General features: G+C 40.5%; 1 protein-coding gene across 3 annotated transcripts; it reads right to left on the bottom strand.

Annotated features, from left to right (window-relative positions):
* Nucleotides 1-9,086: 9,086 nt before the first annotated feature.
* Nucleotides 9,087-16,850, bottom strand: LOC133912527 (protein THALLO-like). Of its 3 annotated transcripts, none has more exons than XM_062355317.1 (17): nt 16,570-16,850; nt 15,935-16,116; nt 15,784-15,825; nt 15,631-15,680; nt 15,350-15,449; nt 14,628-14,884; nt 14,154-14,269; nt 13,437-13,521; nt 11,665-11,844; nt 11,199-11,342; nt 11,045-11,122; nt 10,814-10,953; nt 10,616-10,721; nt 9,848-10,107; nt 9,702-9,768; nt 9,548-9,616; nt 9,087-9,463 (listed from the first exon to the last, which is right to left on the bottom strand). In XM_062355317.1, the coding sequence occupies exons 2-17, from the start codon at nt 16,050-16,052 to the stop codon at nt 9,332-9,334; spliced, it is 1,944 nt and encodes a 647-aa protein (XP_062211301.1). In that variant the 5' UTR covers nt 16,053-16,116; nt 16,570-16,850; the 3' UTR covers nt 9,087-9,331. The 3 variants fall into 3 exon arrangements, with proteins under 3 accessions (XP_062211301.1, XP_062211318.1, XP_062211309.1); XM_062355334.1 differs by having other exon boundaries at nt 10,616-10,718; XM_062355325.1 differs by lacking the exon at nt 16,570-16,850 and having other exon boundaries at nt 15,935-16,136.
* Nucleotides 16,851-17,087: the final 237 nt, after the last annotated feature.

Genomic DNA, 17,087 nt, shown 5'->3' with positions numbered 1-17,087 from the left:
CATTGCCATCACCCAATCCGGATCCTTAAGAGCCTCATCTACATGTATGGGTTCCAAACAAGAGACAAACGAGTAATGTTCATAAAATAAAGTATATTGACAAGAGCGAGTTCTTACTCCCCTTGATAGACTCCTAATGATCAAGTTAATTGGGTGATCCTTGGAATATGCGAGTGCTTCCTTGTGGTTCTTGAGGTGTGTCTTGTGGTGATCCAACATCTTGAGCTTGAGCTTGAGTTTCCTCTTGAGAGATATGGACATCATGTGATGAAAGTGGTTAATCATCTTTGTCCTTATTTTCATCAACTTGAGGCACCATGGAGGTATGTGGAATTGAAGTAGAAGGTACATATCCATCATCCTCCTTAGGCTTGATATCCCTAATTGCCATATTCTTCATTGCATGTCACAAGGGTTTATCACCTACATCATCACAAGAAACACCTTCTTCTTGGGAGCCATTAGATTCATCAAACTCCACATCGCATGTTTCTTCAACAAGACTGGTGGCATTGTTGAATACTTGATAGGCTTTGGAGTTTGATGCGTAACTAGAAAAAAACCAATATCGCAACATTTGTCAAACTTTCCTAGGAGTTCTCTTTTCTTGAAGATAAAACACTTACAACCGAACACGCAGAAGTATGAGATATTTGGTTTTCTCCCAATGAGAAGCTCGTATGGCATCTTTTTCAAGAGTCGATGGAGACATACTCGATTGGATGCATGACATGGTGTGTTGATTGCTTCCGCTCAAAACTTCTTTGACGTACCATACTCATCCAACATTACTCTTGCAAGAGTGATCAATGTCTTGTTCTTCCTCTCCACCACGCCATTTTGTTGAGGGGTATAGGTTGATGAGAACTCATGCTTGATGCATCTATCATCACAAAATTCTTCAATGTATGTGTTCTTGAACTCCGTGCCGTTGTCACTCCGGATCTTCACAAGTGTGGCTTCAAATTCATTTTGAGCCATCTTCGCGAATTTTTTGAAGATCCTAATGGTCTTGCTCTTGTCATCTATAAAGAAAGTCCAAGTGTATCTTGTATAATCATCAACAATGATAAGACAATAGAGATTACCACCAATGCTTTTGTATGTAGTTGGTTCGAAGAGATCTATGTGTAGTAGTTCCAAGGGTCTTGATGTAGACATCATGGACTTGTATGGATATGAGTTTGCAGCTTGCTTTCCCACTTGGCAAGCGCTACACATCTTGTCTTTCTTGAATACAATATCCTTCAAACCAACTACCATTCCATTTTCGAACACCTTCTTGAGTTGGCTCATTCCAATATGTGCAAGTCGACGATGCCAAAGCTAACCCATAGATGTCTTAGTGAAGAGGCATGTAGTCAAGCTAGCTTCATTAGAGGAGAAATCCACAAGATATATATGTTCATGTCTAAAGCCTTTAAAGATTAGATCATTATGCTTCTTGCTAATTATGATAACATCAATATCACTAAATAAACATGTGAAGCCTAAATCACATAGTTAAGCTACAGAAAGAAAATTAAAGCTAAGTGATTCTACTAAAAGAATATTAGAAATAGAGAGATCATTTGAGATTGCTACCTTACCCGAACCTACCACATTTGCCTTAGAGAGCAAGATTCTTCTTGTATGAAGACTCATGATCTCCAAACAAGAACATCTCATGAGCACATATCCTCCTAATGGTGTCGGTGATGATCATGTAATTGATCTATCTTTCATGAATAAGAGAGATGGTAATGTTGTATTATGGCTTGGGAAGCACTATCAAGATCCTACGAATAACATCTCCTTGAGACAATCAAATGAGTTCGAGAGAATTGATTTCTTCTACAAGTATATTCATGCGAGAATACATATCATTGCATAACTCATTAGGAAGCATCTTGAATTGATTAAGAGCTTTCATAAACACATGATATCTTTTCTCACGAATTTTCCTAGAACCCTCATGGATTTCACAAAGAGCAGTCCAAATCTCATTGGCGAATTCCTTACCCCTAACTCTAGAAAAAACCTCTTCACTAATTCCCTCAAATATAGTATTCTTAGCCTTAGCATTCCACCTAACTTGCTGGTCGGTAAAAGGTTGATCAAACCTAATGGAGGTGGCTAACCAAACTTCGGGGGAAATAGCCTCAAGATAGCTCGCTATGCGAACTTTCTAATAGGCTAAGTTCTTTCCCTCAAAAAACTTTAGCACGCTACTTCCACTCCTCGGAGCCATTGCTCTAGGGTTTTAAGCCTATCAAGGAGTTGGGTATTACCATTGAAATGATCGAATGACCCAAGAGAGGGGTGAATTAGGCAATTAAAAACTGCTACCGAAATCTAGAACAAATAGTAACCTTAGCCTAGAAGAAAGGAAATACGACTACATGGACAAGCTAGCAGAGGGCAACAAAACAAGCAAGCAAAGACACTAAAAAAATACGGAATTTAAAAGTTTGCAAGAATGTAAATGCTCAAATTAAATTGCGGAATAGTAAAAAAATGGACAAAAGAACACAGATTTTTCTCGAGGTATCAAGAAGTTGGCACTCTCCCTAGTTCTCGTTGGAGCATCCACCAAGGATATCGCTTCCCTTGAGTCACCAAGACTCAAGTGCTCCCTCATAATTGCTACTTCTCCATCTCCGAATTGGCGGGCATCACACCAAGTACATCGCTCTTCCTGGGGCTCCCACAAGAACTCCAAGAGCTCACCGAGAACACCTCCAACCACCAAAACCTGCTAGGTATTGCCAACCACCAAGAGTAACAAGCCAATAATTTCACTTGACCAAGATCAAGCCTAGACTACAGCTAGATGCACACTTGCTACTCTCCAAACACTAATAAAGTCTTTAATCTTCAATTAGAGACGTGGAAATCAATCCAAATGTTCTCTCTTGTTTCTAGATGACACACATTGTGTATGAGCTTCTATGGGTCGCTAGCAAGCCAAATGAAACTAAGTGGAGGGGTATTTATAGGCTAGAGATCCAAGTTATAGTCATAGCCTAACCACCCACTTTTTCTATTAACACCGGATGATCCGGTGAGTATCTCTTTACTCACACTAGACAATCCGGTGAGTTCAAACTTCAATCCTCCACTATGCCAGCTGTCATATTCAAGAAATGTTTCTATAATTATCTCAAGTAGGCTATCCGGCAACTTTTGGGCCTACAGAGCAGGTTGGTTCCGCATTAGATAAAGAACCACCTGTTGTATATCAACTTCATTCGGAGAACCTGCATTTGCTCCAAGATGCAAATGGTCATGAAACTATCCCATTTTTAAGCCAAATAAGATCAATGTAACAATTCAAGAAATTTATCCGATTCAATGTCTTAGGTTTTTTCATCAATATCTCCTTCCTCGACAATCTCCATTGACACACCAGTAGCCACCAGTGCATATCTTTCAAGGAATTCCTCTTCTGTCTCCTTCCATTATGGGGAAGGGGGGGGGGTAAAAGTAGAATTATTCTCTTTGACCCAAACTAGTTTCAGTTAGGCCAATGTTAACTCTCCCATGCACACATTTATATAGATCAAATAATAGAGAAGTCAGAATTGATAATTGGCACCCACAACTTGTTTCTCCTTCTATTTATGGTGTGATGGTCAATGAAAAAACAAAGCCACATATAAAATTTGACCCTCTTTCATAGGTTTTCTGTTCATGTCATTGTGTCCAACAAATCATTGTTGTATCTCAAACTATTAAACCGGTGGATGTTCATCAATATATACAATTCTAAGTCTTGAATGGCAGATTATCAGTTTTTAAAGGTTGATACTGTTGTAAATTTCAGAAATTTTAATGTGATGAAATTTTATTGTGGGCCGAAACTCAGCAGTTGGCCTGGCTTTCTCTCCATTTGGTTGGCTCAGGCCCGTGGCCTCTTCACTATTGAGCTGCCAGCTGTTAGGGTTGGGTGAAGGAGAAAAAGAGGGGATAATGATGGAGCTCCTGGTGCTTGGTCTAGCAGTGGTGGAACGACCTCCTCCAAGTCCTGCACTCCTTCGTGCTCGCATAGGGCTCTACTGGCTGTTTTTGTGGCCGCCAGATTGGCATTGGAGTGGTTGGATGGAGGGGTGCACTCTTGATTCGGAGGTAAGGACCGAATCATGGTGCGTGTGGGCGTCCAAGCCATTCCTTTTATCTTCTCCCTGGTTTTCTCCTCTCTGGAATTGAGATTGATTCACATTTTTTTTTGTTTTCCCCTTGGTCTTTCCTCTCGGCTTTGCATCGGTGAGTTGGAGCCTGGAGTTTCCTTGAGCTTGGCCGCTGATGGCAACGACAGGCGATTGGATTTCTAGGACTGTGACTTTCGAGTCGTGCCTTGCCCCTCTTTTCTGCTCCTTCCAACATATTTCTCTATGAGTTTTTTTACTCCTTTTGCACTGAACAACATGTTTGCAGGTTCTTATGCTCGATGATGTTTAGTACATTGAAATTGGACTTGTTTAGTTGAGTACAATAGATAAGATCTTGAGTGGTTCGCTGAGTGCTGGATGACTTAGGCAGTAATTGGCTTTGCACTTTGATTCTCTCCGATCGGTTCCTGCATATTGATTTTGTAGTTGTTCAATTTACTGCCTTGTTGTGTTGAGCCCCTGGACAGGTGCTATTGTTGACTATATTTCAAGCTTAACCTGTTGATTGATATTTGGAAGAGCAGTATGTCATGTTGATTCAGTAACCGAGGTTCTTGCGTTGTTGGTCTCTGTTGTGTTGCTAGTCTCATATCATACAGGTGCTTGTTTTCTTTAGTGCTTAAGAATTTGATTAGCAGGCTTGTCCAGGAGGCTATAACATTTTCAGAGAACTTTAGTTCAAGATCATTATCTAGGTGCGATCTCATTATACTTGTCCAATTTGCGATATGACTAATGATCAGTTTGGGAGCAAAATATTTGAGTTCTGGACCAACTGATAGAGTTGTCTGAGAGCAAAAGTTTAATTTCATATATTGTTGTTTAGTCCTACAAATATCTATACATGATGGTTGTTATATTTGTTATTGTGCTAGTGGCATGTTCTTCCATGATCATGTATATGATATTTATTCATTGTTGCTTTTGTTATGTTATTTGTGGAATTTTGATATTCATACTCTTATTATCGCACATATTACAACAAATACTACATCAACAGAACAAATCAACAACCAACTACAACCTTCATTTCTAAATCATGATAGGCACCATTGAAAAAAATCATCATTGTTTTTTTTTCAAGGTTAGTCATTTTGTGAGCACCGAGTGGCCATTACCTGCTCAATTTCTATCTATGTTTGACCTTAATTCCCTAGAAATACCGAGCTACCATTAGCAGCACAGGGATTTCTCCATGATCAATCAAAACTAAACTAGTAAATCCATTGTATTAGGCATATCAATCAATTCTCAAAGGCCTAATATATATCGTAGCGACACAAAAGGAAAAAAGGCATCCTCACTAATAGATATCGTAGTTGGGTTCTCGGACGACCATGGTGGGTAGGTCGTCGCGCAGCGTTTGCATTGCCGCCCTAAGATTAAGGTAAAAATCTAAACTTTGTGGATCCCCACCGGCCCTGCCACCGTCCTTGCCCCGGTTTTTAGTCTCAGTAGACTTGGTCATGGGGACGACGGTGACTTCTTTGCTGCAAGGCACTGAGCAGGAGAAGGAGGCTAAGGTGGCACGGGCCCGCGGCTTGCGTCGCGCCAGAGCCGTGAAGCTTGCTGCCGCCATGGCTGAGCCGGGTGGAGGCAGAGGCCGGAGGGGCGCCGGTGGTCAAGGCAGGTGGAGGCAGAGGCCGAAGGGGTGCCGGTGGTCAAGGCGGTTGGAGGCGGAGGCGTGCAGCGGCACTCTAGGTTTCGTCACATAGACGTCGAGCGGGTCAAGGGTTGGGCGTGGGGTGCGTGGGAGGTGCGGGGTGCAAGGCGCAGAGTATTACCCCAATGCCAGTGGTGGGTAATTACCTCTCAACGCCATGAGGATGTTTGAAAATATGGTTCTTGGAGTATCATTTCAGCTGCTCCACCAAAATGAACTAGAAGGTGGTCTACTCTATGAAGTTGGCTGCTCCACGAATTAGTAGAGCTAGGATGTTTGGGAGGGCTCCACCTAGATCCACAGTGGAGTTTAGAGCTAGAGCCCTCCCAAATAGGGCCTTAGCTTCGATTATTTCTAGCTGACCACCTCAATTTATGATAAAATGTTAAGGTAATTCAAGCATTAGATGGTAATGAAGCATAAAGAGGTCAGGTTTTTCCCCAATGGAATGTGAGAACATCATGTAATGTTTACATTCATGTAACAAATTCAATATCTAGAATGGTAGCATTGGCAACTGGCAAGGAAATCAATCTCATTATACAAGGAGGATGCACATAGGCTAATTAGAAAAGCTAGGATAACTTCCATTCGATTTAGCACATACCTCAACCTTCATACGATTTGGTCCACTGTGATGCAGTAGTAGAGCTGCTTCTTCTCATGCTCCTCTTCCATTTCCTTTCAACATATAGTTAAAATTGTTAAGACTTGTGCAGAACCGTGTTTGCTTTACTTGCTTAACATATTGGTATTTACGACATGAATGGAGTGTAGGAGCTTCATAGGAAACAATGCGATTCTTTTGAGATCCTTTTCTTTCGGGATCCTCAAAGGAGAGGATTGGTATTCTGAGTGAGACTCGTGTTTTGTCTTGAAGGACAAAGAACTCATGGCAATATAATCATGTACATGCACAAAGAACAAAATATGTGAGAGAACCACACAACATCTCTTCCCCAAAAAATGAACTAAGCAACAAATTTGAGCACCCTTCCTTCTCGGGCAAATCATAGATTGGAGCTCTTAACAACAATGGGGGGGGGGGGGGGGGAATCATCAAACTAATGCTCCCGGTCGTTCCATGGACGTGGTGGAGAGGCTGGCGTTGGATGAGTTATTACCAGTCGGCGTTGCCCTTGCAGGGCGCGAACGCGGTATCAAGGTTGGCCCCACAACCCCCGTTGGTGTCGCCTCCTGTCTCTGCTCGTGTTCGCACTCGCGACCGCGCCACTGCCGCCGCCACCCCTGCCCTCTATCTCAGTATCTCACACTGAGTTTTGTGCGTGTGCATCTCAGGTGTCAGATGAGGACGTGGGCTGATGGGGTGGGGATTGGACAGGTGGCCTTAGGCAGTTGGGCCACATCATGGCCGCATGTGTTTGACTGAATACCTGGTATATAGCTAAGGTCATCTCCAACTATTTTCCCTTTATTTTGTTCTTTTCTTGATTTCTCTTCTCGTTCTCATTCTTTTTATTTTTCTTTATCTCCAATAGCTTCACTTTGAATGTATTCGCAAAGAGAAAGAAGAGATAATCCTGGGTTGAAAGAAACAACCTTAGGAATCCCTTTGTGAAGGGAACCGTAAAGGAAAACCATTGAAATGCTGAAAGGAACGAAAATTTCTTCGCGAGGAGAATCCGTTGAAGATGATCTAATAGTTGAATACCTAATACATAATACTATATATAGAAAAAAATTGCAAAAAAGGTGTACATTTATACACCCATACCCTTACTGGGCCTGCCCCTGGCTTCACTCATATGTATTTCGCAGGGAAATTTACAGCATGGAGTAAAATTCAACCGTGTTTTGTTTTCAGAATCCCTTTGTTTCATAAACGCCTTTAAAAGGCTACTAGAAGGCTAGAAGCATATGTAAATGTTTGAACATCGGGTGGTAAGACCAGCCAGCTTTACTTTGACCTTTTTTAGTATTAGAGTAATATCATAATTAAGGGCAATGATTAGCAACTCAAATCCAAAAAATGCAGGGAACAATGTTTGTTTGTGATATGTTGAAATTTACATTAAACATCCACAAAGCTCTGTCATAGTTTTATTTATTCTAAATAAGTATAATCTGTATTCTAATAAATGAAAAATAGTATTTAAAAATCATGGAAAATATCAAAGATTCTAGATAAAGTGGGGATACATATCAAATAATTTTTTTAAATCAGTACCACTACTATAAAAACTATTTTTCTGGACACCTATGGTATCTTTCCATAGGCGGCTCGTATCAAAAACCGCATGAGCAGTAGGTGGAGGCCCTCTGTGGTTTCGGGCCGTTTGTGAAACTAAATTTTTACAGATGGTTTCTTATGTGAACCGCTTCTAAAAATGGGATGATTACCACAGACAGTTTCTTATGCGAACCGTCTGTATAAAAGATTATTTTCAGATACGATTTTTTATGTGAACCGTCTCTAGATATGTGATGATTATCAGAGGTGGGTCAAAGGAAACGCCTCTAATAATGAATAATAACTTATCTTAAAAAATATTTTTTATATAAAATCGAATGAAGACAAATTTTATATAAAAATTATAGCTCTCAACGAAATCTTTTTTTCTAGATGGTGACAAGGTATCATATAAATGTGTGTGAAGATATTATGAAAAAGTTTTCTGGGCTAACAGCCGAACCCCTACAGCTTTACCACACGATTATTAGACCATGCTAGAGGGATTTGGATTTGCGAGCCGTGGACTTCCTGTTGGGTTTGGACTGGACAGGTGCCTTGTTGATGTAAATTTGGTAACCTAAAAGGAAATAAGATGTGTCTTTGAATCTTCCATGTATTCTCAATTTATTTATGTACAAAATTTGTGATAATTATTTTTATGTAGCTATTTTGGGGTGTCTGGCATTTACTAAATAACAAGTCTGATTCTGCACTTAAACTAGGACTTATTTGAGCTGTCATTGGACTGAGAGTCCAGACAAACTGAGTGAATCTTTATTGAGTAAAACTATCATACTAACTACAGGAAAAACCGTATCTGTTCTTGAATAATATACTATCTAGCTAGGTGTTGCACCAGTCCTGTACTGGATTGGGTTGGATTTAGTTCAGGTTTCAGCCCACTAGCAAGCATATTTGGATGTCAATCCGATTCCACATTTAGCCATAGGTGGGAGATTGGAGTGCACGCGTGGACGGTGGGAAACACATGGACCGGATGAGCTGTCCTAGCCATCCGACGCATCGGACGTAAGGCATGGCGCATAAAGGTGGCCAAATCACATCGGCCAGCCCCGTATTCTGAAGAACCTAACATTTCCATCCATGGAAAACAATATATAAACATCCTACAGGAATTGCTTTCGCACAGGTACAGGCAATGCTTATAATCTGGCAGGCAAAATTTTACACATCTTTCAATATCGGAAGACAATGTATGCAGTCGATCCATTTAAAACTGCCAAACTTCCCTGTAACGCCCACAAAACAACCCTCAACCAAAATTTTCATTCCGAAGCGATCAAACTGAACATAAAACTGACATCAACTCTTGAATCTAACACTGCGGCTGACGGTCGGGTTGATGCCAGACAATTCACCTCCATATGGACCGGAGGGCTTCTTAATGTCACGCACCTGACCTTTCCGTTTGACAAGCTTGTTTTGATGCTTATTCTGAACAAGTGTGGGGACACAAAATGAGTTCATTCTGAATGATCATCTAGGTAGCTTGACTGACTCATATACAATGTTACTTACCCTGTAGTTCTTCCGTGGATTCTTCTTTTTCTTATTCCTGGAACGCGTCAACCCCTTGTTCTTCTCGATCTGAGAGTTCGGATTTATTTAGAAACACACAGCAGAAATTCAAAAATTAAAATTGGTGATATGGTACAATTAGGTGAAGACTAACCTGATATGAGATCTTCCTCTTGCCATCTCCTTCACTTTCTTCCTCCAGAGGTTGAGTACCCGGAGTTCTGTAATACAGGAAGAAATAAGCACCGGCATAGCATTTACTAGAAGCATTTTATTACCTGGTCGATACGTGAAACTTACAGTGAGTACTTCTGTTTTTTAATTAATAGTTTTTCAGTCCTCTGTCTTTTTACATCCTTACAGAATTCATCCTCAGTATGGTTGCCATCTTCTGGCTGCTCATGATCATCTTCAGAATGGCCACCATCTTCTGGCAACTCATGATCATCATCATTTTCAAGCATGTTACCTCCAACTCTTGCAAGGACACCTAGCTCATGTTTCCTTCGCCTTTCACCAATATTATCTCGCTTTGGAAGGTCATCATCACCAGAAATAAACTTGAAGACATAACAGATGGCAGAAAAAAACAAAGAGGTTAGTCGCAACTACAAATAACATTCAACGTCATAAATCGCAGCTTATACATCAAAGCAGATATGTAATTTTCTGCCAGTCTCATCCAAATTCCAATTTCTTTTGCAAAATAAGTAAATCATACTAAGGGCCTGTTTCGAGGAGGGGGCAGCAAACTGCCACATCCAATCCCACACCCCCAAAAAGAAAAGAAATTGAGACATATCCTGAAGATTAATGATCAAAATGAGAAAAACACCATCCACTTCAAATCCACCGAAAAATTCCTCGGAACTATACAAGTGGTGTTCAGATATTACGACATCAAACCATTTCCAGTCTAAGATGACTTATACCGACAGTAGATAATGCATGTCATGGTATGAGGATGTAAATATTATCCCATGCCAAAGCCTTAGCGAACAACAGGAAACAAGCTAGATATAGACTAATCCAACAAAAATAGAAAACATGTAACATAATAGCGTGTACCTTGCTTTTATTTAATTTAGCTGCAGCTAGGAGCTTGCTAGGTTTCGTCATTTGACTATTCTTCTGCACTTCATCGTCAAAGTCATCCAACGTCTGCAAATCTCTTCTAAATATCCAGGACAAACATAATTAAAGCCACAAAGAAATGAAAAACATTATTATGTAGCAGAAGAAAGAAATGCATAAATAATAACTCACTTGTTACTAGTTGTCCTGGTGTTTGACAACTTCTCTGGCTTCGATCGTATCAAATTATAGACCCCTTTTTTCTTTAACCTTTCCTCAAGATTTGTTCTTACTTTTAACATTTCCAGGCTTTGCAAGCCCATATGTTCATCCTGCAATTTTTATATTTCAGATTTCATCCATTTACAATCTGATTTAACTGGAAAATTAAATATGTATACGAGGTGTTCTTAGCAGTTCAACCTTGCTCTTCTGTTCGCTAACTTCATGGTGATCATTATTAGAATGTTCACTCTTTGTTGACTCAGAGACTTCAGCACCCTGAATTATTGACATCTTGAGTTATTTAGAGTGCCTAGATAATAAAGCAATAAACAGAATAAAGTAGAAACAGTACTTGTTTTACTGTATCCAGTGATGGTACATTGCTACATTTGCCCTCTTTGTCAAGTGAGACTATCTTATCCGCTTGGATGGTGCTGCTATGCATACTATCAGTGCCCCCTTTTTGCCTCGGGAGATTCATGGTGACCAGCTTCATCTGTGAAAGAGAAGACATTAAATCTGGCGTATTCTTAATAGCTTTTCAATCAATTCAGAAAAGAAAACTTATTTAACAAGCCATAAAAAGATGATATCCGATAATGGAAAAAATCCTTACATGCTACTGATTCTAGTACTTATTTCTTGATGTAGTAAAACTACATGATGAGAATACTAAAACAAAGAATGGAAAGAAAAGAAAAGATGGAAAAAAGATATCTTGCAGACACAGGGTAGCATACAAAATGTACCCATTACCTGGCCATGCCTTCAGAATTCAGTAAATGTAGAAATAAGGTTACTGAAAAGTGAAAACAAACCTTCTCTAACATATTCTTAGTTTCTACAAGGCGAGCAATTACAGGATGATCTTGCACGGACAACCCCTCGGCTTTCATAAGGAGGTAGAAGGTAATAGCTTGACAATAAGCCAGCAAACAAGCTTTCTTCACTTCCAAAGGTTGTATTCTACCCTTACCTTTGCCTAAACCTGCTGTAACCTGCAGAATAGAAGCCATTATCAAAAGGACAAAAAGAGCTTACAAGAATTAATAAGAATTCGTTCTAAAAAAATATCTCATTTGAAGACTACAGAAAGATGGGCCTTGATGTCAATATATATAGAGTCCTCATGGGCCAATATGGGCCTCAAGGTGGTATAGGTGGTTCAGAAATATTGAATGTGCTTGAGTTTGTGCTTTGGTAAAGAAGTCTGCAACTCTAATGGCACATACTGAAGAACAATTGTTTTCTGATGACAATGAGACCGAGTAAAGGAAGCATCAACACAATTATGCTTTGTGTCACGTCCCAAATACTTAATTACGCAATTAAGTGTAATCACGCTTCTTAAGCATTATGTTTAATTTTGTGTAATTAATTTTGGAACGCTAATGCAATTAGTCTAAAGTCAATTGGATGAGAAAATGAATTCGGGAGGTGAATAATGAAATTCGCAGTTAAAACGGACTCTTTTCTTTAAGATGTGAGCCCCACATGTGGGCCAACCACCCCCACCTCTCTTTGGGCAGCAGCCCACTCCCTCTCTTACCCTCTCCCACCTGCTCCCTCCCTCACTCCCGTGCTCCCTCTCCTCCAACCGGCCAAGCACAAGGGAACACACCTCTCTCACTCCTCCTTCAATTTCTCTCTCTAGGAGTAAGACCACGGTATGCATGTGATATCCAAGCGTTCCTTAGCTCCTAAAATACTCACCTATCCAATTCGTTTTCATTTTCATGAAAATCAAGTTGTTCTTGAGTTCTTTAGATGTTCTTGAGTTTTTGGAGCAAAATGTAGTTTTGGATGAATTTGAGCTATGAAGTCATGCTGCTAGGTTGATGAGTGAATTCTAGACTCCTTGAACTATCTCTAGCATGTTTCCCTTAAGCTTGGAGAGGCTCGCAAATCGAATTGTGGGAAGATGCACCATCCAATAGCCTTGATGTCAATATAGAGAGTCCTCATGGGCCAATATGGGCCTAGATATATATACTTAATATGTACCACCGTATTTGAACTTTCATTGAATAGTGAATAACATTCCTGCTTCATGCAGGCGAGTTGCAGCCTGCAATCTGAACTGAGGACTGGTTTTTGGAGTTAGCTCACCCTCGCGAGATTGCGACCCTTTATCCCGCCCATTGTCGCACGTGTGTCGCCCAGGGCATAAGGGGCATGATGACTTGGCCTCATCCTCTCCTTCCTCCGGCTTAACATCGGCGGTCTGTTCAGGGTTCCAAACTCATAGTGGCAACTAAACACGAGGATTGCGCTCGTTACGAGACTTAACCCAACACCTTACGGCACGAGCTGACGACACCCATGCACCACCTGTGTCCACGTTCCCGAGGGCACCCCTCTCTTTCAAGAGGATTCGCGGCATCTAAGCATCACGAATAGTATTCAACAAAGGGTACAAGTAAAGGCAAATAAGTCTTTGCACATGGTAAGCCAAGAAAATTTGAAGTCTCAAATTTCAAAGTTCTCCTTTTACATGCGAGTAAAATGCCAAGTTACACAATTATTCAGTGAATACTACTAGAATGAGAAACAAGAACACAATTTCAGTAGTGATCTAGCAATAAATTACCTCACTGATGAGCTGTCCTATAGCCCTAAGTTCTTCATGGGCCTCCTTCAACTCAGACAACAAGCTAACGATTTCAGGAGCAGAACTGCATCAAATTAACATACAGATGTCATCATGGATTGGCACTGAAACACATAACAATAATATGTTATGTGCTGGAATTACTGTTCGCCGGCGGGTACTGTAGCCACACGTTACCGTAGCACCGGGTTAGAGATAAGATTAGATATCAAATTAGATTAGTTAGAGATAAGATCTATTAGTCAGTCTTAGAGATAAGATTTGTTAGTTTAGATTGTTAGGACCAGCTCCTGTATAAAGGAGGTGCAACACACATTCTAATGAAGCAAGAAGAAATAGATCTAGTTCCTAGTCCCCTTCTCTACTCTCCCCCAATATGTTGTCTCCCCAATATATGGTCTAATCCCTCCTCTAGCAGCCGACGCCGTCTGGTTATCCTCCCGGCGGATGATTATCCCTAACAAATATCACTTCTACAAGCACAACAAATCTGAAAAAATTCGGTCTTGGGCATGCCTATTGATTCGAGTTGAACAACCAGTAAGTGACCTTCAACATGATTATTCTGAATGCTATAGAGTTTCTTCATGCACTGGTTATTTTTCACTTAACAGAAACACATTACTCCGTGAGCATAGGGTTTGTGAAGGAACTAGAAATAATTTTAATATTGTACAAAGCAATATCAAAGCAGACCTGTATAGCACACCCATTTTCTCATCTCCTGATAAGACAGCAAAGTCTTCTTTCATTTTCCCATAGCTTTTAATAGTGTATGCCTCATCAGAAAGTTTGGTTTGATGGTTGGATGCCTGCTAGTCAATGGGTAAACAATTGTAAGGTGTTATTTTCTGTCAGCTTCATACTAATATATGCATCAAAGAACACATACTCTACCAAAGTATTAGCAAAACAAAACAATTTGTTTCTATCAACACGCATTTAGCAATGAGCAGGTGGAAAATAATAAAAAACAGAATTATCATTGTTGAAGAAGACAAAGATAGTCACTAAAACAAAATTAAAATTGTGTACACACACAATCACACAGCATATCTATAGTTGGTTACTATCATATAATAATGACATCCTGAAAAGTTTGGATGATGCTCAAAACCATCTCCTTGTTGAAGCAAAGAAGAAACAAGAAAACAGAAAAAAGGCAATCACCTTTGTGGTTTTATTCTCTTCATCACTTTCAGCATCTTCCAATCCAAAATCTTTCATAGACAGTTTTTTTTCCTTCTCCTTTTGGATCCTTTGTGCCTCCTCATAATCCACCTCGTCCTCACCAGACTGTTCACCAGCATCGTAGTATGCATTTTTACCTCTGCCCCATATGTTTCTACCCTTTTCATCTTCCTCCTGATCATCCATGCTATCATCACCTCCAGCAATTTGTTTCACTGCCCTCTCTGCCCTTTTTACTATACAGACACACTAAGTTATGAATATGCAAACATCTCATATAAGAAGAAACAGGACCAACTAAATACAGTATTTTTCATAATTCTCAAACAAGGTCATGTCAATCATAGCAAATTAGCAATTGTGCCAAAGCTATAGGTGCATTGATGTACTACATGAGGTCTGAAAATAGAACAAACCAAAAGGAACAAAAGTATTTTAACGTAGCAACAGATGACAATGAAGAGGTAAGCCAACATTATCTACCAACTATACCCTTTACAGTGGCATCAGCATGCATACATGATGTATGGTTAAAACATAATGTCAACTCAGTTAAAAGGTTTATATTTAATAGTTCACTTATGTCAATGCATTAAGTATAGAAGCCACAGAAATATATTGCTACTCGGTCACTGAAAAATTTATTAACAGGATAGTAGTATGCCTATATAGATTTATGTTAGTACCAATCGCAAACTTACATTTTGCAACATATCCTGCATCCCATCCTTCATAATTAGCTTCATCCATGTCACCATTCTCTTCTCCTTCGTTGTCATCAGTTTCACTATCAGAAACACCCTAAAAGGAAATAATCGAGATCATATAAGCTGTCAAACAGATGTTGTGTTGGGTTGGGTGCGTGCGTGGGGGGGGGGGAGGGGGTAATAACAATTAATCCAGCAAGCACCTGCATAATTTGTAATTTTGCGCGCATATTTAAAACTCCTGAAGAACAGGATTAATAAGGGGTAAAAATTACCTCAAGGTCGAACACGGGCTGCTCCAAAACATCATCCTCCAACTCTCCCACTGAAATCCAGCAAAAGAATAGAGACGATTTTAAGAAAATTGCAGACAGGGGAATGAAGAAAATACAAAATCCCATGGCACGAAAACTAGAGCAATGACTGACCGTCGTCAGCATCGAGGGGGATCATGTCCCGCTGCTTGTGGACTGCCAAACCGATGTCAGAGAAAACAACATGCACAAATCAGCAACAGGAAAATCAACTACACACACGCACTTCAGATAGGGAGAGGATTTCCCATCCCCATTATCTTACAGGCATCAATCTCGTCGTAATCGGAGTCGGACAGCCCCGCCAGCTCGTCGGTCCGCTTGGACTTTGGAGGGCCCCTGGCTGGCGGACACGGTGGAGTCGTCCTCGGCCTTTTCCCCATGTTAGGCAGCCAAGCTCAGTACTCTACCACAGAAGTGTCAGAGCTTGGTGGGGAGGCCGAGGTTCTGCGAGGCCAGTGATGGAATTAGAATTTTTTCAGGGGAACTACAAATTACACGCATAAATCCAAGCGATTCTATAATCAATTACAATATCACAAAATAAGTTCGAAATTTTGAAATGCTCAAATCACAGGACCAACGTTTCAAATTTCGCAGAACTATTCGAATTTCCCACTAGACAAGTCAAATTTCAGAACAACTGAATAGGAATTAGGGGATCTATTTCAGAACAACCCACTATTTCAAGAGCAGAGGAGCTATTTCATCAGATCAGAACAACCCACCAGAGTAGTACTAGACAACTCACTATTTCAGAACAACCCACTAGACAGAAATGCAACTGAATAGGAATTATCAGGAGCTATTTCAGAACAACCCATTAGACAAGTCAAATTTCATCATCAACGCAGGATCCAAACAAGTCAAATTTCAGCAGAAGAAGGATGGGTAACTCACCTCCTTGGAGCTTGGACGTCTCTCCGTTAGCCCCGGTCCTCGATGCTCAGTGCGCTCCTGTGTGACGCGTGCGCTCTTCGCCGGGATCCCACTACCGTCGCTGGTCCGGCCCAACAGCCCAAATCTTGCACTCAGGCACTCAGGCGATGGAGCGGCGGCGGTCCAGCGGATGGGGATTGGAGGCGTCAGGTACGACAGAGTAGCGCAGCGCGGCGTCCACTGGGTTAGGGTTTTGGCTAGGGAAGGCAAGGCAGTCCCGCGAGGGTTTTGTCTAGCGGTGGGTAAAAAACCGAAATAACAGATTTAGTGGTTTATAAGTTTTTTGTTTGGTTTTTAAGTGCGTTTAGTTGGTGGATGAGGTTAGATCGGATAGTATTATTTCTGGAAAGGATGAATTAGTTTTTTATTTACTAGGTAGATGAGATTGGATCTGATAGGGTTATTTCTGTTTTTTAATGTGATAATTTAATTTTCTGTTTGATCGGTATAGAAATGATGAGCTAGTTTTCTATTTAGTT

This window comes from Phragmites australis, chromosome 1 (genome assembly GCF_958298935.1).
Source record: "Phragmites australis chromosome 1, lpPhrAust1.1, whole genome shotgun sequence".
Taxonomy (NCBI): domain Eukaryota; kingdom Viridiplantae; phylum Streptophyta; class Magnoliopsida; order Poales; family Poaceae; genus Phragmites; species Phragmites australis.
This window is presented reverse-complemented; position numbering and strand designations above follow the sequence as displayed.